We start from the raw sequence: 20,776 nt of genomic DNA, 5'->3' as shown, positions 1-20,776 counted from the left end.
TTCTTCCTAGACATTCCTGTCTGTACTGGGAGTTTCCCTTCGTTCCATAACTTATTTACAATCCCCAACGGACTCTCAAGAGGCACGCTAGTCCCTTGACCCATGGTGTCTGACAGGAGCCCTCCAACTGGCGTTTACCCTGCTGTCCAGTACACGACCCCTCAATATTGAATTGGCTGGGAGAAATCTCCTGTGGCGCCTTGCCAATTCATATATGAGTGGTCTGACCACTGGACAGAGGTACCGCACCAGAAGGAATCCCGGACGAGCCCCCAAATTGTTAGGTAATAAAGCACGTCCTCACTCACCTCTCCAGCACCCGAGTTCGTGCGGAGTTGGTATGGGGCACACAATTCTGTCAGAGACCAGACACCAATGCGTTGATCAACGGGCTCACACTATCCTTAGCTCTAAAAAGCTTTAGATTAAGTGTGGCCCCTTTATTAGGGGTGAGCATCAATATTTATACACAGAAGTAAACAAAGTGATTAACAAAAGATAATGGTCATGCATAATCAATCAAGATTTTACAGGAAAAGCAAGTTTAACAAGTAAATGCATAGAGATAAAGGCTAATGGCTACTTAATAAAGGGGGTGTCATGAGTAGTTTGCAGGTCAGTGCTTTGTTCGATAAAGGGTTCAGAAAGGATTATGCAGAGACGGCCAGTCTGGGTGTGTTTTGGCTCCCCAAAGTTCACCAAAAGTTTAGACCCAACACTAGGAGACAGAGTGTCAGGCATTTAGGGGCACTGGCCCTTTGCTCTGCCAGATACTTAAGAACTGCCACGGGGACACTGAGGCACCAACACAGTATTCAGAGCAAACATTAAGAACATTCCCAGTTCATCACAGGAACCCAGCACCACTGTTGTCGTGCAGGGGGCCAGCCCTCTAGACAGACACACACGCAGGCAGAGCGTGGGAAACGCGGGTGTATTTGCTGTAGAAACCCTGTATTGAAACAGGCACCTGGGCCCCCCCCCCAGCCCAGCGCCCCCTTATTTCTGCCACTAGGCTTTGGCTTGCTGTGGAATGGGAGGAGCCACCAGGAGTAGGTCCCGCCCACCAGCTGAGACCTTTTCACACCTGCAGTAGGATTTGCCCCTCCTGGGCGCAGCTGCCTCGGGCGAGGGAGCCGGCCCGAGAGGCCCAGCGCCATGCAATGCCCAGCAGGGCACAGAGGGCGGAGGTAGCCCCCAGGAGGAGGAACGGCAGCGAATCCATTGCTCTGTGACCAGAGTGTGATCCTGCCTCGAACAGGGTCCCTGGCCTGCCCTAGCAGGGCAACCTCAGCAGGACACAGCTGCAGAGGGCCCCCGGCTTGCTACAGGTCCCAGGGTGGCCGAGTCTGGGGCATCGGCCGGCCGGACAAGCTGAGCGGAGTCGGGCAGCAGGCGTAAGGCCTCTGTGGTGAGTCAGTCACTGCCAGGCTGGAGTCCCCGGCCCCTCCACAGATGCTAAAACGAGGTCTCGTTGAGCTGGGCTTTGGGTGTTGCCAATGGGACAATAGGCAGGGCCTCGCTGGCTGCTGAGAGGGAGGAGGAGCCGGACCCCAGCAGGGCGGGGGGCAGGGTCCTGATAGAGGGGGTGGGGTTGGCTCCGGCGGGCCTGCGGGCCGGCATGCTGGGGGCACGTAGCAGGACCTTGCTCTCTGCTCTAAGGCGCCCCCCATCAGGCTCCCCGGCCGGGCCAGGCCGCCTGCCCTCGAGCCCAGAGGAGCGGGCCAGCTCGTAGCAACGCTCGACGAAGCTGCCCCCGCCACGCAGCCCGTGGGGAGCCTGGGGGTCGCCGTCCGGTCCCTCCACTGGCTGCCGGGGGCAAGGCTCCGGCGTGGGGCCCTCGCTGCAGTTCAGGGAGCTCTGGCTGGCCGTCAGCACCGGGACGGGGCCCTCACGGGGTCTAGGCAGCAGCAGGCTTCCGCGGGCAGAGCTCAGCAGGAGGCCAGGGCTGGCAGCCCCCTTGGCGGGTCTGTCTCGGGCACCGTCGCTCCCCTGGGACTGGAGGCTGTCGGGAGAGGAGAGGGACTGGGCGTCAGGCAGCCAGAGCTCACACAGAACCAAGCGGGCCCCGGGGCGGCAGCACCGGCCTGGCGCTGGCTCGAGTGCCTGGCTGGGATGCCTGGCTGGGAGGCACCAACGCGTGGGGTCCGGTATAACCGGGCGCTCTGCCTGCAGGAGCCCGGCCCGCAGCCCTGGGCACCTGCCCCCGTACCTGGTGCTGGAGGCCTGGGGCGTGCCGGGGTGAGCGAAGGAGCAGGCTGGGCTCATGTCCGGAGTGCGCGTCAGGGCCAGGTCGCACTGCTCCAGCTGCTGCAGCAGCTCCTCCTCCGTCAGGCCCCCCACTTCTGAAAGAGGGGGCAGAGCACGGGTCAGGCCGGCCACGCGCCGGGGGGCACAGAGTGTCCCAGAAGGGAGCGCTGGGGGTAGCACCCCACATTGCCAGGACAGGGCCAGGAGCCCCCTACAGCACAGGGGCCATGGGGGATGGGAGGGGGCGGTCCCTGGGTTCCCATGGGGGGGCGGTCCCTGGGTTCCCATGGTGACAGGTGGGGCGGTCCCTGGGTTCCCATGGTGACAGGTGGGATCATCAGGGTCGGTCCCTGGGCTCCCATGGTAACAGGAGGGATCAGCAGGGTCAGGCGCTGGGTTCCCCTGGTGACGGGAAGGAGTCGGTCCCTGGGTTCCCATGGTGACGGGAGGGGGAGGTCCCTGGGTTCCCATGGTGACAGGTGGGATCATCAGGGTCGGTCCCTGGGCTCCCATGGTAACGGGAGGGATCAGCAGGGTCAGGCGCTGGGTTCCCCTGATGACGGGAGGGAGTCGGTCCCTGGGTTCCCATGGTGACAGGAGGGGTTGGTCCCTGGGTTCCCATGGTGACACGCGGGATCAGCAGGGTCAGGCACTGTGTCCCCCTGGCGATGGGGTACCTGGCGGCTTGCCCTGCATCTCCATGGCGGTGGTGAGGTCCCACATCTGGAGGCTGCCATTGGCGTGGCCCGTGAAGAGGTAGCGGCGCGGCCGGGAGCCGATGCGGCTGGAGCCTTCGCATTCGTGCACCGTGAAGGAGGTGATGGCCGTGCTGTCCACGGAGCGCACCTCGCAGATCCTGGGGCAGGGGCAGAGCGGGAGGTGGGGATCAGGACACCTGGGTTCCACCCCCCGGCTCAGCCACAGGCCCTCCGGTGCCTGTCTCCCCCTATGTACAGCCGGGAGAACAGCGAGGCCCCGTCGCCCCCATCCCTTGGGGCCCCCGCACCACGAAGCCTCCCCCGCCAGGTGCACGCCAGCCACAGGGGGCACCCGCAAGTCACATGACCCCACCCCACCACCAGCTGGGCCGTGTGGCCCTTGACCCAGGCTCGGGGGCCCCCAAGCACCTCTTGCCGGTGGAGGAGAGACGCACGAAGACCTGGCTGGCGTCCGGAACCACCTTCTGGATGAAAACCTGCTGGTCGTCCCGCTCCCCGAAGGGACCTGCCGAGAGGCGCCAGTCAGTGCCCCGGCCTCCGCTCTGGGGGCAGGGACAGGCCCGCCCCTCCTGCCCCCCAGTGCCACCACCTCGTTCCCGAGCACCGTCACTGTCACCATGCCCCCTGCCCCCAGCCTCATCGCCTACCCCCCAGCGTCGTCACCATGCCCCCACCCCCAGCGCCACCACCCTGTTCCCGAGCACCGTCACCATGCCCCCCGCCCCCAGCACCATTACCTCCCAGCACCTTTACTCCAACCCTCTCCCGCCCCCCAGCACCGTCACCCACCGATGTCAGTGCCGGCGCTGCAGCCTGCGTGCCCATCGAGGTCCTCCAGGGACAGGATCTTGAAGGAGGCCAACGGGGTGGAGCCCGGCTGCGTGGAAATCATGCCGCGGAAGCGCGTCACCGTCCAGGTGCGGACGTGGTTGTTATCAGCACAGACTGGAGGCCGGGGGGACGGATTCATTTCACCAAAGGCTCCCTGCACCCCACTGCCTAAGTGGCTCCCTGCCCCCCGCCATGAACAGGACAACAGCTGGAACTAGGCCCCGTGCCCCTCACTCCTGAGTCGCAGCCCCTGCTACTCCCTCCCTCCCCCCAGCCCAGCCAGTGCCCCTCACTCCCGACCCGCAGACCCTGCCAGCCCAGTCCTGGGTCTCCCTCCCTCCCCATAGCCCAGCCAGTGCCCCTCACTCCCGACCCGCAGACCCTGCTAGCCCAGCCCTGGGTCCCCCCAGCCCTGCCGGTGCCCCTCACTCCCGACCCGCAGACCCTGCCAGCCCAGTCCTGGGTCTCCCTCCCTCCCCCTAGCCCAGCCAGTGCCCCTCACTCCCGACCCGCAGACCCTGCTAGCCCAGCCCTGGGTCCCCCCAGCCCAGCCAGTGCCCCTCACTCCTGAGTTGCAGCCCCTGCTAGCCCAGCCCTGGGTCCCCCCAGCCCTGCCGGTGCCCCTCACTCCCGACCCACAGCCCCTGCTAGCCCAGCCCCGGGTCCCCCCAGCCCAGCCAATGCCCCTCGCTCCTGACCCACAGCCCCCTGGACAGCAGCACCCACCCGAGATGAGGTGCTTCTCGGACAGCATGATCCTGGTGACGGGGCTGCGGTGGACGGAGAAGGTCTGGAAGAGCTGGGGCCCCGAGCCCACGGTCTCTGGGTGCTGCACGATCACCCGCACCGTCCCCGAGCTGGTCCCGTAGGCGATCTCGATCCAGTTCCCGCTGTCACCTGCGGGGCCCCAGGTCAGCCAGGCAGAGCTCCCCCCATCCTGCCCAGGTCACGGCCCAGCCCCCAAGCCACAGGTCTGCGGGGGGCAATGGGGAGGGGACTTGGAACATCCAGTGCACTACAGGAACCACAGCCAAGGGGGCTGGGAGCCAGGACTCCTGGGTTCTCCCCAGCTCTGGAAGGGGAGTGGGGTCTGGTGGTTGGGGGGGGGGGTGGGGCCTGGAGCCAGGACTCCTGGGTTCTCCCCAGCTCTGGGAGGGGAGTGGGATCTGGTGGTTGGGGGGCGTGGGGGCTGGAGCCAGGACTCCTGGGTTCTCCCCAGCTCTGGGAGGGGAGTGGGGTCTGGAGGTTAGAGCGGGGAGAGCAAGGAGCCAGGACTCCTGGATTCCATTACTGACTCCCTGGATGTCCGGGGACAGTCCTTTTCCTTCTGGCGCGTGGGGCTGACCTCTGGATTCTACGGCAGAGCCTGGGGCAGGCCCCTTACTTGTCTTGGGGGTGAGGTAGACGCTGAGGGCGGTGACGGCGTCCTCCGAGGGGTCGCGGTACAGCTCCGTCACCAGCAGGTCGTTGTCCTTCATGCGCAGGGGGAACTTCTGCACATCTGGGGCGGGGGAGGGGGGCGTGTCAGCGCAGCCCCAGCACCTGCAGCCCCCTGGTCACAGCCCCCCACCCTCATCAGCCCAGTGGGGCCAGAGCTAGCCCCAGGCGGCCCGCAGGGCCCAAGCCCAGCCTGGGGCCCTGCCCCTAGGCGGCAACAGGGCTTGGCGAGGCCAGTGCCGGGGGGGGGCGGGGTGTCTGAAAGAGGCTCTGCCCCCGTCCCCATCACCACACAGCCTAGTGGTTAGTGCACCGGGCTGGGATGCAAGAGGCCGGGGATCAGTTCCCTGCCCCCCACGGCTGCGCCCGCCCCGCCCCACCCCGCTCACCCACGTAGTAGATGGAGCCGTTGTGGCAGCCGAGCAGCAGGAAGGTGCCGGCCGCGTCGTAGCTGCTGATGGGAACCACGTCCTGGATCTGCCAGGGCCAAAACGGAACCTGCTCAGCACGGGGCCCGGCCCAGCCATGTCCCCCCGCGGCCCCCTCCAGCTCCCCACCCCACGTGTCCCCCCAACTCCCAGCCCAGCCTTGAACCCCCGCGGCCCATCCCGCTCGCCCCACATCTCCCCCCACCCAGCTGTGCCCCCCACCCCATGTCCCCCCCAAAGTTCCCCATCCACGGCTCCCCATGACCTTCCCGCTCACCCCACAACTCCCCATCCAGCCATGTCCCCCCGCGGCCCATCCCACTTGCCCCACATCCCCCCCACCCAGACGTGCCCCCCACCCCATGTCCCCCCCAAAGTTCCCCATCCACGGCTCCCCATGACCTTCCCGCTCACCCCACAACTCCCCATCCAGTCACGTCCCCCCACGGCCCATCCCGCTCACCCCACATCTCCCCCCACCTAGCTGTGCCCCCCACCCCACATCCCCCCCAAAGCTTCCCATCCGCAGCTCCCCATGACCTTCCCGCTCACCCCACAACTCCCCATCCAGCCACGTCCCCCCGCGGCCCATCCCACTTGCCCCACATCCCCCCCCACCCAGACGTGCCCCTCATGACCCTCCTGCTCACCCTGTGTCCCCCCCACAGCCCCCCACCCGGCCGTGCCCTCCACGACCCGCTCACCCCACGACCTCCCACAGCTCCCCACCCAGCTGTGCTGCCCACAACACCCCCCACTGACCCCGCATCCCCCCACAGCTCCCCATCCCCAGCTCCCCACCCATCCATGCCACCCACGACCCTCCTGCTCACCCTGCATCCCCCCCACAGCTCCCCACCTCATGCACCCCCGGGGGCTCCCCACCCAGCCGCCCCCCTCACCTGCCAGTGCTTGGTGACCGCGTTCCAGACGCCGATCTTGCCTGTGTGGCTGGTGGCGATGAGCTGGCTGCCCACAAAGAAAAGCGCCTCGACCGGGACGCCCAGGTGGAAGACGCCTGGTCGTGGAGAGGAGCTGTGAGGGGACGGGCCCGAGGGACAGCGTCCCAGGGCCCCCCCCTCGCCGAGCTCCCCCCAGCCCCCCCATTAGCTCCGGCCCCCTCACCGATCTCGCTGCCGTTGCCGTCAGCCGGCAGGGCCCAGAGGATGATCTCACTGCAGGAGGCCACGGCCACCATCTTGTCCTGCTCGCCCAGCGACCCGCCCAGCACCTTGGCATTCAGGGCCACCCGCTCGATCAGCCAGTCCAGCCGCGGGCTGCAGAACACCTGCTGCCAGCCCGACGTCTCCTTCATCCTGGGGCCAGAGCAGGCGTCAGAGCGGGGCTCCCCCCGGCGGGCAGGGCTGGCCCAGCAGTGTGGGGGGTGGGGGGCTCCCCCCGGCGGGCAGGGCTGGCCCAGCAGTGCGGGGGGCTCCCCTCTGGCAGGCAGGGCTGGCCCCAGCAGTGCAGGGTGGGGTGGGGGGGCTCCCCCGTGGCAGGCAGGGCTGGCGCCAGCAGTGTGGGGGGTGGGGGGGCTCCCCCGTGGCAGGCAGGGCTGGCCCCAGCAGTGTGGGGGGTGAGGGGCTCCCCCCGGCGGGCAGGGCTGGCCCAGCAGTGTGGGGGGCTCCCCTCTGGCAGGCAGGGCTGGCCCAGCAGTGTGGGGGGCTCCCCTCTGGCAGGCAGGGCTGGCCCCAGCAGTGTGGGGGCTGGGAGGCTCCCCTCTGGCAGGCAGGGCTGGCCCAGCAGTGCGGGGGGCTCCCCTCTGGCAGGCAGGGCTGGCCCCAGCAGTGCAGGGTGGGGTGGGGGGGCTCCCCCGTGGCAGGCAGGGCTGGCCCCAGCAGTGTGGGGGGTGAGGGGCTCCCCCCGGCGGGCAGGGCTGGCCCAGCAGTGTGGGGGGCTCCCCTCTGGCAGGCAGGGCTGGCCCAGCAGTGTGGGGGGCTCCCCTCTGGCAGGCAGGGCTGGCCCCAGCAGTGTGGGGGCTGGGAGGCTCCCCTCTGGCAGGCAGGGCTGGCCCAGCAGTGCGGGGGGCTCCCCTCTGGCAGGCAGGGCTGGCCCCAGCAGTGCAGTGTGGGGGGTGAGGGGCTCCCCCCGGCGGGCAGGGCTGGCCCCAGCAGTGCGGGGGGTGGGTTGGGGGGCTCCCCTCTGGCAGGCAGGGCTGGCCCCAGCAGTGCAAGGTGGGGTGGGGGGGCTCCCCCGTGGCAGGCAGGGCTGGCCCAGCAGTGCGGGGGGCTCCCCTCTGGCAGGCAGGGCTGGCCCAGCAGTGCAGGGTGGGGTGGGGGGGCTCCCCTCTGGCGGGCAGGGCTGGCCCAGCAGTGTGGGGGGGGGCTCCCCCATGGCAGGCAGGGCTGGCCCCAGCAGTGCAGGGTGGGGTGGGGGGGCTCCCCTCTGGCGGGCAGGGCTGGCCCAGCAGTGGGGGGGGGGGGCTCCCCCATGGCAGGCAGGGCTGGCCCCAGCAGTGTGGGGGGGGGCTCCCCCATGGCAGGCAGGGCTGGCCCAGCAGTGCGGGGGGTGGGGGGCTCGGCGGTCTATGCTCAGAGGGACCCCATGGGTGGGGAGGTAGGAGACCTGTGCTCTTACCTGTAGCAAACGAGGAACTGGGCGTAGGCCACGGCAATCCAGTTGTGGTGCCCACAGACGATTCGGACCATGCCGGGGTCACTGGCCGGCGCTGGGGCGGGAGAGCAGAAACCAGCACAAACGAGTAACTGAGTACGGCTCAGACACGCACAGCCGATCAAGGAGAGAACCCAGGCATCCGGCCCCCCCCCCGGTTCTAATCCACCAGCCCCCACTCCCCTACCAGAGCCCGGGAGAACCCAGGAGTCCTGGCTCTACCCCCCCTGCTCTAACCACCAGCCCCTACTGCCCTCCCAGAGCCAGGGAGAACCCAGGAGTCTTGGCTCCCAGCCCCACCCCTCCCAGCTGTAACCACTAGCCCCCACTCCCCTCCCCAAGCTGGGAGAGAACCCAGGAGTCCTGGCCCCTGCCCCCAGAGCAGGCAGCCGGAGAATGCCGAGCTCCCCAGACCCGGCCACCGCCCAGAGGCCCCCGCGTACCCACCCCAAGGCCCCCGCATACCTGCCCCGAGGCCCCGCTCCTCCAGCAGGCGTCCCAGCAGCCCGGCCTGGCCCAGGGTGGGGGGCAGGGTGTTGCTGCGGCGAACCGGAGCCCTCTCGGCGGCGCTGTGCAGCCGGGCGGCCACCTGCGGCCCTGCCACGCTGTGCCGGTTACGCCGCTTGGCGGGGAACACTGCAAGGGGGGGGTGATGGGACCATGGGGGGGGGAAGAGGTGAGCCATCCCTCCCCCGCCCAGCCCGTCTCCGCCCCCACCCAGTCCCTCCCCCACGCAGCCCATCTCCGCCCACACCCAGCCCATCTCATGCTCAGTCCCTCCCCCACCCAGCCCGTCTCCGCCCCCCCATGGCAGCCAGCCCCCCACGCTGTCGCTCGGCCCAGGGCGCAGCACCCACCTGGCGGGGGCAAGTAGCCGTTGAAGAGGACGCTCCCACAGGCCGAGCGGTCCAGCTCCTCGCGCAGCTGCAGGCGACGCACTGGGCAGGAGAGGGCGGGGGGTGAGCTGCAGAACCCCCCAGACACGTGCCCCCTCAGCCCTGGAGCAGGGAGCCCCTCCCCGCACTGTACCCCCAGAGTGATCCCATTCCCACACCTGTGCCATGACCCCATGCCCCCCTGTGCGGTACCCAGCCGGGTGATCCCCCCACCCTCCCGTGCGGTACCCAGCAGGGTGATCTCTCCCACCCCGTGTCATACCCAGCCAGGTGATCCCCCTCCCACACTGTGATCCCTCCTCCCCCCCCCGTGTCGTACCCAGTGGGGTGATCCCTCCCCCTCCGTGATCTCCCCACCCTCCCATGCGGTACCCAGCAGGGTGATCCCCTCCACATGCCGTGATCCCTCCTCCTCCTCCCCCCCATGTTGTACCCAGTGGGGGGATCCCTCCCCCTCCCACGCTGTGATCTCCCCACCCTCCCGTGCGGTATCCAGAGGGGTGATCTCTCCCACCTCATGTCATACCCAGCCGGGTGATCCCCCCCACACCGTGATCCCTCCTCCTCCCCCCATGTTGTTGGTACCCAGCGGGGTGATCCCTCCCTTCCCCCACCCGTGCCGTACCCAGCAGGGTGATCCCTCCCCCCCCCCCGTGCCGTACCCAGCAGGGTGATCCCTCCCCTCCCCCCCCCATGCCGTACCCAGCAGGGTGATCCCTCCCCTCCCCCCCCGTGCCGTACCCAGCAGGGTGATCCCTCCCCTCCCCCCCCCATGCCGTACCCAGCAGGGTGATCCCTCCCCCCCCCCCATGCCGTACCCAGCGGGGTGATCCCATAGAACTCAGCCTCATGCAGCAGCAGGGAGATGTTGACGCCCCTGGAAAGACAGAGCAACAGGGATGGTCTGGACAGTGGCCGGGATCGGAGCAGCACTAGGCGATGCCAGATCTGCCTGGGCTCGGGGTGTGCCCCCCAGATGTGTGGGAGCCCCCTATTGCCCCAAGGCACAGGCCACGCCCCACCGTGCCAGGCGCAGCACAGACTCAGGACACTGCCTGCAGATCCCAATTCCCGGGCCACTGCTGAAGAGGAGGAGCCAGGAACGCCCCAGTGCTCTTGGAGATCCCTGGCACAGGGGGTCAGAGGCATTTCCTGCACCCTGCCCAGGGTGCCAGCGCCCGCAGCGCCCTGCCCTACCTGGGATCGAGCTCCTTCGTTCGCAGGAAGTTGAGAATGGGTGCAAAGACGGTGGGGTCTCGGTCGATGAAGATCTGGGGGGCAGAGAGTGGGTCAAGGCAGACAGCCCTCCTGTCAGGAGCAGCACACGCAGCGCCCCATGAGCTGCACTCTGCACATCTCAGCCCACGGCCCCAGGAGCCTGGCAAGGCCCAGGCTCGCCCAAGGCAGTGCACACGGGCAGGCCCCAGGGCAGTGTTAGGGTCACCGTGGGGCGGGGGGCTCGGCGGGGGGCGCCGTGCTACAGGGTGGGGGGCTCAGCAGCAGGAGCTCCCCCCTGGCAGGCAGGGATGGCCCCAAGCGGCGCTAGGGATCACTGTGGAGCAGAGAGTGGGGTGGGGGGCTCAGTAGGGGCCCTTGTGCTCAGGAGGGGGCGCTCTCCCTTGGCGGGCAGGGCTGGCCCCAGGGCGGCGCTATGGGGTGCTGTGAGGCAGAGAGTGGGGCAGGGGCTCAGCAGGGGGTGCTCTCCCCTGGAGGGCAGGGCTGGCCCCAAACGGCGCTATGGGGTGCTGTGAGGCAGAGAGTGGGGCGGGGGCTCAGCAGGGGGTGCTCTCCCCTGGAAGGCAGGGCTGGCCCCAAACGGCGCTATGGGGTGCTGTGAGGCAGAGAGTGGGGCGGGGGCTCAGCAGGGGGGGCTCTCCCCTGGAAGGCAGGGCTGGCCCCAAGGCGGCGCTAGGAGCGCTGTGGGGCGGGGCAGGAGGGCTCAGTGGGGGGCTCTCCCCTGGTGGGCAGAGCTGGCTGCAGGGTGGCGCTGTGGGGCAGGGCGGGGGGCTCAGCAGGGGGCTCTCCCCTGGCAGGCAGAGCTGGACGTAGGGCGGTGCTACGGGGAGCAGTGGGGCAGGGCGGGGGGCTCGGTGGGGGGCTCTCCCCTGGCAGGTAGAGCTGGCTGCAGGGTGGCGCTGTGCGGCAAGGCGGGGGGCTCATCAGGGGGCTCTCCCCTGGCAGGCAGAGCTGGACGCAGGGCGGCGCTATGGGGCGCAGTGGGGCAGGGCGGGGGGCTCTGCCCTGGCGGGCAGAGCTGACTGCAGGGTGGCGCTGTGGGGCAGGGTGGGGGGCTCAGCAGGGGGCTCTCCCCTGGCAGGCAGAGCTGGCTGCAGGGTGGCGCTGTGGGGCAGGGTGGGGGGCTCAGCAGGGGGCTCTCCCCTGGCAGGCAGAGCTGGACGTAGGGCGGTGCTACGGGGAGCAGTGGGGCAGGGCGGGGGGCTCAGCAGGGGGCTCTCCCCTGGCAGGCAGAGCTGGACGTAGGGCGGTGCTACGGGGAGCAGTGGGGCAGGGCGGGGGGCTCAGCAGGGGGCTCTCCCCTGGCAGGCAGAGCTGGACGCAGGGCGGCGCTATGGGGCGCAGTGGGGCAGGGCGGGGGGCTCTCCCCTGGCGGGCAGGGCTGGACGCAGGGCGGCGCTATGGGGCGCAGTGGGGCAGGGCGGGGGGCTCAGCAGGGGGCTCTCCCCTGGCGGGCAGGGCTGGACGCAGGGCGGCGCTATGGGGAGCAGTGGGGCAGGGCGGGGGGCTCATCAGGGGGCTCTCCCCTGGCAGGCAGAGTTGGACGTAGGGCGGTGCTACGGGGAGCAGTGGGGCAGGGCGGGGGGCTCAGCAGGGGGCTCTCCCCTGGCAGGCAGAGCTGGACGCAGGGCGGTGCTATGGGGCGCAGTGGGGCAGGGCGGGGGGCTCTCCCCTGGCGGGCAGGGCTGGACGCAGGGCGGCGCTATGGGGCGCAGTGGGGCAGGGCGGGGGGCTCAGCAGGGGGCTCTCCCCTGGCAAGCAGAGCTGGACGTAGGGCGGTGCTACGGGGAGCAGTGGGGCAGGGCGGGGGGCTCAGCATGGGGCTCTCCCCTGGCAGGCAGGGCTGGACGCAGGGCGGGGCTATGGGGCGCAGTGGGGCAGGGCGGGGGGCTCTCCCCTGGCGGGCAGGGCTGGACGCAGGGCGGGGCTATGGGGCGCAGTGGGGCAGGGCGGGGGGCTCTCCCCTGGCGGGCAGGGCTGGACGCAGGGCGGCGCTATGGGGTGCAGTGGGGCAGGGCGGGGGGCTCAGCAGGGGGCTCTCCCCTGGCAGGCAGAGCTGGACGTAGGGCGGTGCTACGGGGAGCAGTGGGGCAGGGCGGGGGGCTCTCCCCTGGCGGGCAGGGCTGGACGCAGGGCGGCGCTATGGGGCGCAGTGGGGCAGGGCGGGGGGCTCTCCCCTGGCGGGCAGGGCTGGACGCAGGGCGGTGCTACGGGGAGCAGTGGGGCAGGGCGGGGGGCTCATCAGGGGGCTCTCCCCTGGCGGGCAGGGCTGGACGCAGGGCGGCGCTATGGGGCGCAGTGGGGCAGGGCGGGGGGCTCAGCAGGGGGCTCTCCCCTGGCAGGCAGAGCTGGACATAGGGCGGCGCTATGGGGCGCAGTGGGGCAGGGCGGGGGGCTCTCCCCTGGCGGGCAGGGCTGGACGCAGGGCGGCGCTATGGGGCGCAGTAGGGCAGGGCGGGGGGCTCTCCCCTGGAGGGCAGAGCTGGACGCAGGGCGGCGCTATGGGGAGCAGTGGGGCAGGGCGGGGGGCTCTCCCCTGGCAGGCAGAGCTGGACGCAGGGCGGCGCTATGGGGCGCAGTGGGGCAGGGCGGGGGGCTCTCCCCTGGCAGGCAGAGCTGACTGCAGGGTGGTGCTGTGGGGCAGGGTGGGGGGCTCAGCAGGGGGCTCTCCCCTGGCGGGCAGGGCTGGACGCAGGGCGGCGCTATGGGGTGCAGTGGAGCAGGGCGGGGGGCTCTCCCCTGGCGGGCAGGGCTGGACGCAGGGCGGCGCTATGGGGCGCAGTGGGGCAGGGCGGGGGGCTCTCCCCTGGCAGGCAGAGCTGGCTGCAGGGTGGCGCTGTGGGGCAGGGTGGCGGGCTCAGCAGGGGGCTCTCCCCTGGCGGGCAGGGCTGGACGCAGGGCGGCGCTATGGGGCGCAGTGGGGCAGGGCGGGGGGCTCTCCCCTGGCGGGCAGGGCTGGACGCAGGGCGGCGCTATGGGGCGCAGTGGGGCAGGGCGGGGGGCTCTCCCCTGGCGGGCAGGGCTGGACGCAGGGCGGTGCTACGGGGAGCAGTGGGGCAGGGCGGGGGGCTCAGCAGCGGGCTCTCCCCTGGCGGGCAGGGCTGGACGCAGGGCGGCGCTATGGGGCGCAGTGGGGCAGGGCGGGGGGCTCTCCCCTGGCGGGCAGAGCTGGACACAGGGCGGCGCTATGGGGCGCAGTGGGGCAGGGCGGGGGGCTCAGCAGGGGGCTCTCCCCTGGCAGGCAGAGCTGGACGCAGGGCGGCGCTATGGGGCGCAGTGGGGCAGGGCGGGGGGCTCTCCCCTGGCGGGCAGAGCTGACTGCAGGGTGGCGCTGTGGGGCAGGGCGGGGGGCTCTCCCCTGGCGGGCAGGGCTGGACGCAGGGCGGCGCTATGGGGCGCAGTGGGGCAGGGCGGGGGGCTCAGCAGGGGGCTCTCCCCTGGCAGGCAGAGCTGACTGCAGGGTGGCGCTGTGGGGCAGGGTGGGGGGCTCAGCAGGGGGCTCTCCCCTGGCAGGCAGAGCTGGACGCAGGGCGGCGCTACGGGGAGCAGTGGGGCAGGGCGGGGGGCTCAGCAGGGGGCTCTCCCCTGGCAGGCAGGGCGGGACGCAGGGCGGTGCTACGGGGAGCAGTGGGGCAGGGCGGGGGGCTCAGCAGGGGGCTCTCCCCTGGCAGGCAGGGCTGGACGCAGGGCGGCGCTATGGGGCGCAGTGGGGCAGGGCGGGGGGCTGTCCCCTGGCGGGCAGGGCTGGACGCAGGGCGGCGCTATGGGGCGCAGTGGGGCAGGGCGGGGGGCTGTCCCCTGGCGGGCAGGGCTGGACGCAGGGCGGCGCTATGGGGCGCAGTGGGGCAGGGCGGGGGGCTCAGCAGGGGGCTCTCCCCTGGCGGGCAGGGCTGGACGCAGGGCGGCGCTATGGGGCGCAGTGGGGCAGGGCGGGGGGCTCTCCCCTGGCGGGCAGGGCTGGACGCAGGGCGGCGCTATGGGGCGCAGTGGGGCAGGGCGGGGGGCTCTCCCCTGGCGGGCAGGGCTGGACGCAGGGCGGCGCTATGGGGCGCAGTGGGGCAGGGCGGGGGGCTCTCCCCTGGCAGGCAGAGCTGACTGCAGGGTGGCGCTGTGGGGCAGGGTGGGGGGCTCAGCAGGGGGCTCTCCCCTGGCGGGCAGGGCTGGACGCAGGGCGGCGCTATGGGGCGCAGTGGGGCAGGGCGGGGGGCTCTCCCCTGGCGGGCAGAGCTGACTGCAGGGTGGCGCTGTGGGGCAGGGCGGGGGGCTCTCCCCTGGCGGGCAGGGCTGGACGCAGGGCGGCGCTATGGGGCGCAGTGGGGCAGGGCGGGGGGCTCAGCAGGGGGCTCTCCCCTGGCAGGCAGAGCTGACTGCAGGGTGGCACTGTGGGGCAGGGTGGGGGGCTCAGCAGGGGGCTCTCCCCTGGCAGGCAGAGCTGGACGCAGGGCGGCGCTACGGGGAGCAGTGGGGCAGGGCGGGGGGCTCAGCAGGGGGCTCTCCCCTGGCAGGCAGGGCTGGACGCAGGGTGGTGCTACGGGGAGCAGTGGGGCAGGGCGGGGGGCTCAGCAGGGGGCTCTCCCCTGGCAGGCAGGGCTGGACGCAGGGCGGCGCTATGGGGCGCAGTGGGGCAGGGCGGGGGGCTGTCCCCTGGCGGGCAGGGCTGGACGCAGGGCGGCGCTATGGGGCGCAGTGGGGCAGGGCGGGGGGCTGTCCCCTGGCGGGCAGGGCTGGACGCAGGGCGGCGCTATGGGGCGCAGTGGGGCAGGGCGGGGGGCTCAGCAGGGGGCTCTCCCCTGGCGGGCAGGGCTGGACGCAGGGCGGCGCTATGGGGCGCAGTGGGGCAGGGCGGGGGGCTCTCCCCTGGCGGGCAGGGCTGGACGCAGGGCGGCGCTATGGGGCGCAGTGGGGCAGGGCGGGGGGCTCTCCCCTGGCGGGCAGGGCTGGACGCAGGGCGGCGCTATGGGGCGCAGTGGGGCAGGGCGGGGGGCTCTCCCCTGGCGGGCAGGGCTGGACGCAGGGCGGCGCTATGGGGCGCAGTGGGGCAGGGCGGGGGGCTCTCCCCTGGCAGGCAGAGCTGACTGCAGGGTGGCGCTGTGGGGCAGGGTGGGGGGCTCAGCAGGGGGCTCTCCCCTGGCGGGCAGGGCTGGACGCAGGGCGGCGCTATGGGGCGCAGTGGGGCAGGGCGGGGGGCTCAGCAGGGGGCTCTCCCCTGGCGGGCAGGGCTGGACGCAGGGCGGCGCTATGGGGCGCAGTGGGGCAGGGCGGGGGGCTCTCCCCTGGCGGGCAGGGCTGGACGCAGGGCGGCGCTATGGGGCGCAGTGGGGGGCTCTCCCCTGGCGGGCAGGGCTGGACGCAGGGCGGCGCTATGGGGCGCAGTGGGGCAGGGCGGGGGGCTCTCCCCTGGCGGGCAGGGCTGGACGCAGGGCGGCGCTATGGGGCGCAGTGGGGCAGGGCGGGGGGCTCTCCCCTGGCGGGCAGGGCTGGACGCAGGGCGGCGCTATGGGGCGCAGTGGGGCAGGGCGGGGGGCTCAGCAGGGGGCTCTCCCCTGGCAGGCAGAGCTGGCTGCAGGGTGGCGTTGTGCGGCAAGGCGGGGGGCTCATCAGGGGGCTCTCCCCTGGCAGGCAGAGCTGGACGCAGGGCGGCGCTATGGGGCGCAGTGGGGCAGGGCGGGGGGCTCTCCCCTGGCAGGCAGGGCTGGACGCAGGGCGGCGCTATGGGGCGCAGTGGGGCAGGGCGGGGGGCTCTCCCCTGGCGGGCAGGGCTGGTCTTTGAAAGCACAGAGCCCACTCGAGAGCTCTGGACGGACAAGGTGAGCTCTAGGCTGCCAGACACCTCGGGCCGCTGGGCTTGTGCTGATGTGACACGTGTGTGCATGTAACACGGCTCCCACGACCCACAGCCCAGCTCCCCATGGGGCAGCCACGGGGGTAACTCACCGCTCCCGTTTCATCCTTCAGGGTGGAAATTCGGCCACTCAGGAGGCTGGAATTTAAACAGAGACAGAGGTGACGGCTGCTCTCCACAGCACAGCAGCACCTCCAGGCCCCACTCCGCACCGGGCCCCCGCGGGCTGGAGGCCACCAGGCCCCGACCGAGCGGAACGGCAATGACAGAACCCCAGCGACTCCCTCAGTAACCTCAGGGCTGAGACGCTGCGTCACCAGCGGCGCTTTGCCAGAGAACACGAGAGCGGCCAGACCGGGTCAGACCAACGGTCCATCCAGCCGTGTCCTGTCCTCCGAGTGGCCAGTGCCAGGTGCCCAGAGGGAGTGAACAGAGCAGGGGATCAGCAAGCGACCCATCCCCTGTCGCCCATTCCCAGCTTCCGGCAAACAGAGGCTGGGGACACCGTCCCTGCCAGCCTGGCTAGTAGCTACTGAGGGGCCTGTCTCCAGGAATCTATCTAGCTCCTCTTTGAGCCCTGTTATGGTCTTGGCCTTCACAGCATCCCCTGGCAGGGAGTTCCACAGGCTGACTGTGCGCTGGGGAAGAAATACTGCCCTTTGTATGTGTTATACCTGCTGCCTGTTAACGTCATTGAGTGACCCCTAGTTCTTGTGTTAGGAGAAGGAGTAAATAACACCCGTTCACTTTCTCCACTCGCCATGATGTTATAGGCCGCAATCACCCCCCCCCTTAGCCATCTCTTTTCCAAGCAGAACAGCCCCCGTCTGACCGATCCCTCCTCCCACGGCAGCCGGTCCCAACCCCTCAGCACTTTGGTTGCCCTTCTCTGCACTTTCCCAAGAGCAGCAGGTATTTTCTGAGACGCCCGGGCGCCCAGCTCTGCACGCGGCGTTCGAGGTGGGGGCGCACGCTGCATTTCCATCCAGGCAATAGGATCTTCTCAGCTTTCCTCTCCCCCTGCAAGGGGAGCGTTCCTGGCGGCTGCTGCGCCCCAAGCGCTGCTTTTGGGCTCCCCACGCTCTGGAGCGGTAACAGCGAATTCAGCCCCAGGGCTGGGTGTGTGTGCAGGGGGCTCTGTGTGTGTGTGTGTGTGTGTGTGTGTGCGCGCCGGGGGCTCTGTGTGTGTGTGTGTGTGTGTGTGCGCGCGCGCCGGGGGCTCTGTGTGTGTGTGTGTGTGTGTGTGTGCGCGCCGGGGGCTCTGTGTGTGTGTGTGTGTGTGTGTGTGCGCGCGCGCGCGTGTGTATGCACGCCGGGGGCTGTGTGTGTGCGTGCGCGCAGGGGGCTCTGTGTGTGTGTGTGTGTGTGTGTGTAGGGGGCTGTGTGTGTGTGTGTGTGTGTGTGTAGGGGGCTGTGTCTGTGTGTGTGTGTGTAGGGGGCTGTGTGTGTGTGTGTGTGTGTGTAGGGGGCTGTGTGTGTGTAGGGGGCTGTGTGTGTGTGTGTGAGTGTAGGGGGCTGTGTGTGTGTGTGCGCGCGCAGGGGGCTGTGTGTGTGTGTGCGCGCGCAGGGGGCTCTGTGTGTGTGTATGTGTGAGTGCAGGGGGTGTGTGTGTGTGTGTGTAGGGTGTGTGAGTGTAGGGGGCTGTGTGTGTGTGTGTGTGCGCGCGCAGGGGGCTCTGTGTGTGTGTGCGCGCGCGCAGGGGGCTCTGTGTGTGTGTGTGCGCGCGCAGGGGGCTCTGTGTGTGTGTATGTGTGTAGGGTGTGTGTGTGTAGGGGGCTGTGTGTGTGTGTAGGGGGCTGTGTGTGTGTGTAGGGGGCTGTGTGTGTGTGTGTGTGTGTGTGTAGGGGGCTGTGTGTGTGTGTGTGTGTGTGTGTAGGGGGCTGTGTGTGTGTGTGTGTAGGGAGCTGTGTGTGTGTGTAGGGGGCTGTGTGTGTGTGTGTAGGGGGCTGTGTGTGTGTGTGTGTGCGCGCGCAGGGGGCTCTGTGTGTGTGTGTGTGTGTGCGCGCGCAGGGGGCTCTGTGTGTGTGTGTGTGTGTGCGCGCGCAGGGGGCTCTGTGTGTGTGTATGTGTGAGTGCAGGGGGTGTGTGTGTGTGTGTAGGGGGCTGTGTGTGTGTGTGTGTGTAGGGGGCTGTGTGTGTGTGTGTGTGTGTAGGGGGCTGTGTGTGTGTGTGTAGGGGGCTGTGTGTGTGTGTGTGCGCGCGCAGGGGGCTCTGTGTGTGTGTATGTGTGAGTGCAGGGGGTGTGTGTGTGTGTGTGTAGGGTGTGTGTGTGTGGGGGGCTGTGTGTGTGTGTATAGGGGGCTGTGTGTGTGTGTGTGTGTGTGTGTGTGTAGGGGCTGTGTGTGTGTGTGTGTGTGTGTAGGGGCTGTGTGTGTGTGTGTGTAGGGGGCTGTGTGTGTGTGTGTGTGTGTGAGTGCAGGGGGTGTGTGTGTGTGTGTGTAGGGTGTGTGTGTGGGGGGGCTGTGTGTGTGTGTGTGGGGGGGGGGTGTGTGTGTGTGGGGGGGGGCTGTGTGTGTGTGGGGGGGGGGGCTGTGTGTGTGTGTGTGTAGGGGGCTGTGTGTGTGTGTGGGGGGGGCTGTGTGTGTGTGTGTGTAGGGGGCTGTGTGTGTGTGTGTGTGAGTGCAGGGTGTGTGTGTGTGTGTGTGTGTGTAGGGGGCTGTGTGTGTGTGTGTGTAGGGGGCTGTGTGTGTGTGTGTGTGTGTGTGAGTGCAGTGGGTGTGTGTGTGTGTGTAGGGTGTGTGTGTGTGGGGGGCTGTGTGTGTGTGTGTGTGTGTAGGGGGCTGTGTGTGTGTGTGTGTGGGGGGGCTGTGTGTGTGTGTGTGGGGGGGGGCTGTGTGTGTGTGTGTGTGTGTGTGTAGGGGGCAGTGGGGGGGGGGGCTGCCAGGGAGCGGCCCCGCTGGGCGGAGGGTCACGGGGCAGAGCAGGAGCAGGACGGGCCGGGGGGGCCGGGAGCCGGGAGCCGCCCCCCGCCGGGCCCCCCCCCTGCCCAGGCTGGGCCGTTCGCTCCCCCGCGGGGCGGCGCCTCCGCCCGTCACCTGGAGAAGAACGAATCCGAGATCCAGGTCAGCGTCTGCCGGGACGTGCAGAACCTGCAACGGGAAAGGGCGGCGTGAGCCGGGGGGGGCGCGGGGGGGGGCGGCGTGAGCCGGGGGGGGGCCCGGAGCGGGGCGGGGGCGGCCCCTCCCCCACTCGCCTTTTGCCCCCCACGTTCAGCGGGATCAACTCCGCGCCCGGCCGCGCGCTCCCGTCTGGCGCCGCCATATCCGGCCCCGCGCGCCCCGCCGGAGACACGCCCATCCTGCCCGCTGATTGGCCCCGCCTTGTCTCGGGCGCCGCCCAACCCGCGCACCGATTGGCTCCGCTTCGCCCCGGGCCCGCCCTCCCCGCGAGCCCATTGGCCTCCTCTTCCTCCGGGCCCGCCTACTCTGCGGGTTGTTTGGCCCCACCTCCCCGGGCCCGCCCACCCCGGGCGCCGATTGGCCGCCATCCCTCCCGGCCCGCCCACCCTGCGGACTAATTGGCCCCCGACTTCCAGAGCCCACCCACCTCTCGCGCTGATTGGCCCCCGCCTCGCACGGTTCCGCCCACAGCACGCGAGCACCACGCCCTCCCCGCTCTTAAAGAGGCGCTGTTGGGGGAGGGGAGGCTCTCTTGACCCCTGACCTCTGACCCTCCCATCCCCGTGTCCCCGACCCGGCCCTGACCCCTCACGTGGGTCACAAGGACCCCCCCCGGCCAGTTCGCACACACCCTCCGCGCCCCCCCACGTGCCCCCCCGGCTCCCCCCCGCACACACCCTCTGCGCCCCCCACGTGCCCCCCCGGCTTCCCCCCGCACACACCCTCTGTGCCCCCCACGTGCCCCCCCCGGCCAGTTCGCACACACCCTCTGCGCCCCCCACGTGCCCCCCCCGGCCAGTTCGCACACACCCTCCGCGCCCCCCCACGTGCCCCCCCGGCTTCCCCCCGCACACACCCTCTGTGCCCCCCACGTGCCCCCCCCGGCCAGTTCGCACACACCCTCTGCGCCCCCCACGTGCCCCCCCCGGCCAGTTCGCACACACCCTCCGCGCCCCCCCACGTGCCCCCCCGGCTCCCCCCCGCACACACCCTCTGCGCCCCCCATGTGCCCCCCCGGCTTCCCCCCGCACACACCCTCTGCGCCCCCCACGTGCCCCCCCCGGCCAGTTCGCACACACCCTCTGCGCCCCCCCGGCCAGTTCGCACACACCCTCTGCGCCCCCCACGTGCCCCCCCGGCTCCCCCCCCGCACATACCCTCCGCGCCCCCCCACGTGCCCCCCCGCTCCCCCCCCCCGCACACACCCTCTGCGCCCCCCCGGCCAGTTCGCACACACCCTCCGCGCCCCCCCACGTGCCCCCCGGCTCCCCCACACACACACCCTCCGCGCCCCCCCACGTGCCCCCCCGGCCAGTTCGCACACACCCTCTGCGCCCCCCCACGTGCCCGCCCCGGCTCCCCCCCCGCACAAACCCTCTGCGCCCCCCCACGTGCCCCCCCGGCC

The 20,776-nt window shown here is 70.6% G+C and overlaps 1 protein-coding gene across 3 annotated transcripts; it reads right to left on the bottom strand.

The window, feature by feature from the left end:
- Nucleotides 1-919: 919 nt before the first annotated feature.
- On the bottom strand, nt 920-19,525 carry SHKBP1 (SH3KBP1 binding protein 1). 3 transcript variants are annotated; one of them, XM_050928434.1, is made up of 18 exons: nt 19,446-19,525; nt 19,288-19,341; nt 16,345-16,390; nt 10,372-10,445; nt 9,993-10,051; nt 9,136-9,216; nt 8,744-8,914; nt 8,243-8,333; nt 6,791-6,981; nt 6,568-6,683; nt 5,627-5,714; nt 5,185-5,301; nt 4,527-4,697; nt 3,759-3,914; nt 3,378-3,474; nt 2,928-3,106; nt 2,213-2,345; nt 920-2,005 (listed from the first exon to the last, which is right to left on the bottom strand). In XM_050928434.1, exons 1-18 carry the CDS (start codon nt 19,511-19,513, stop codon nt 1,459-1,461), a joined length of 2,439 nt encoding a protein of 812 aa, XP_050784391.1. In that variant the 5' UTR covers nt 19,514-19,525; the 3' UTR covers nt 920-1,458. The 3 variants fall into 3 exon arrangements, with proteins under 3 accessions (XP_050784391.1, XP_050784392.1, XP_050784393.1); XM_050928435.1 differs by lacking the exon at nt 8,744-8,914; XM_050928436.1 differs by lacking the exon at nt 6,791-6,981 and having other exon boundaries at nt 19,446-19,490.
- Nucleotides 19,526-20,776: the final 1,251 nt, after the last annotated feature.

The sequence above is a fragment of the Gopherus flavomarginatus genome, chromosome 18 (assembly GCF_025201925.1).
Source record: "Gopherus flavomarginatus isolate rGopFla2 chromosome 18, rGopFla2.mat.asm, whole genome shotgun sequence".
Taxonomy (NCBI): domain Eukaryota; kingdom Metazoa; phylum Chordata; order Testudines; family Testudinidae; genus Gopherus; species Gopherus flavomarginatus.
The sequence above is the reverse complement of the archived record's forward strand: the minus strand, read 5'-3'. Positions and strand labels throughout refer to the sequence as shown.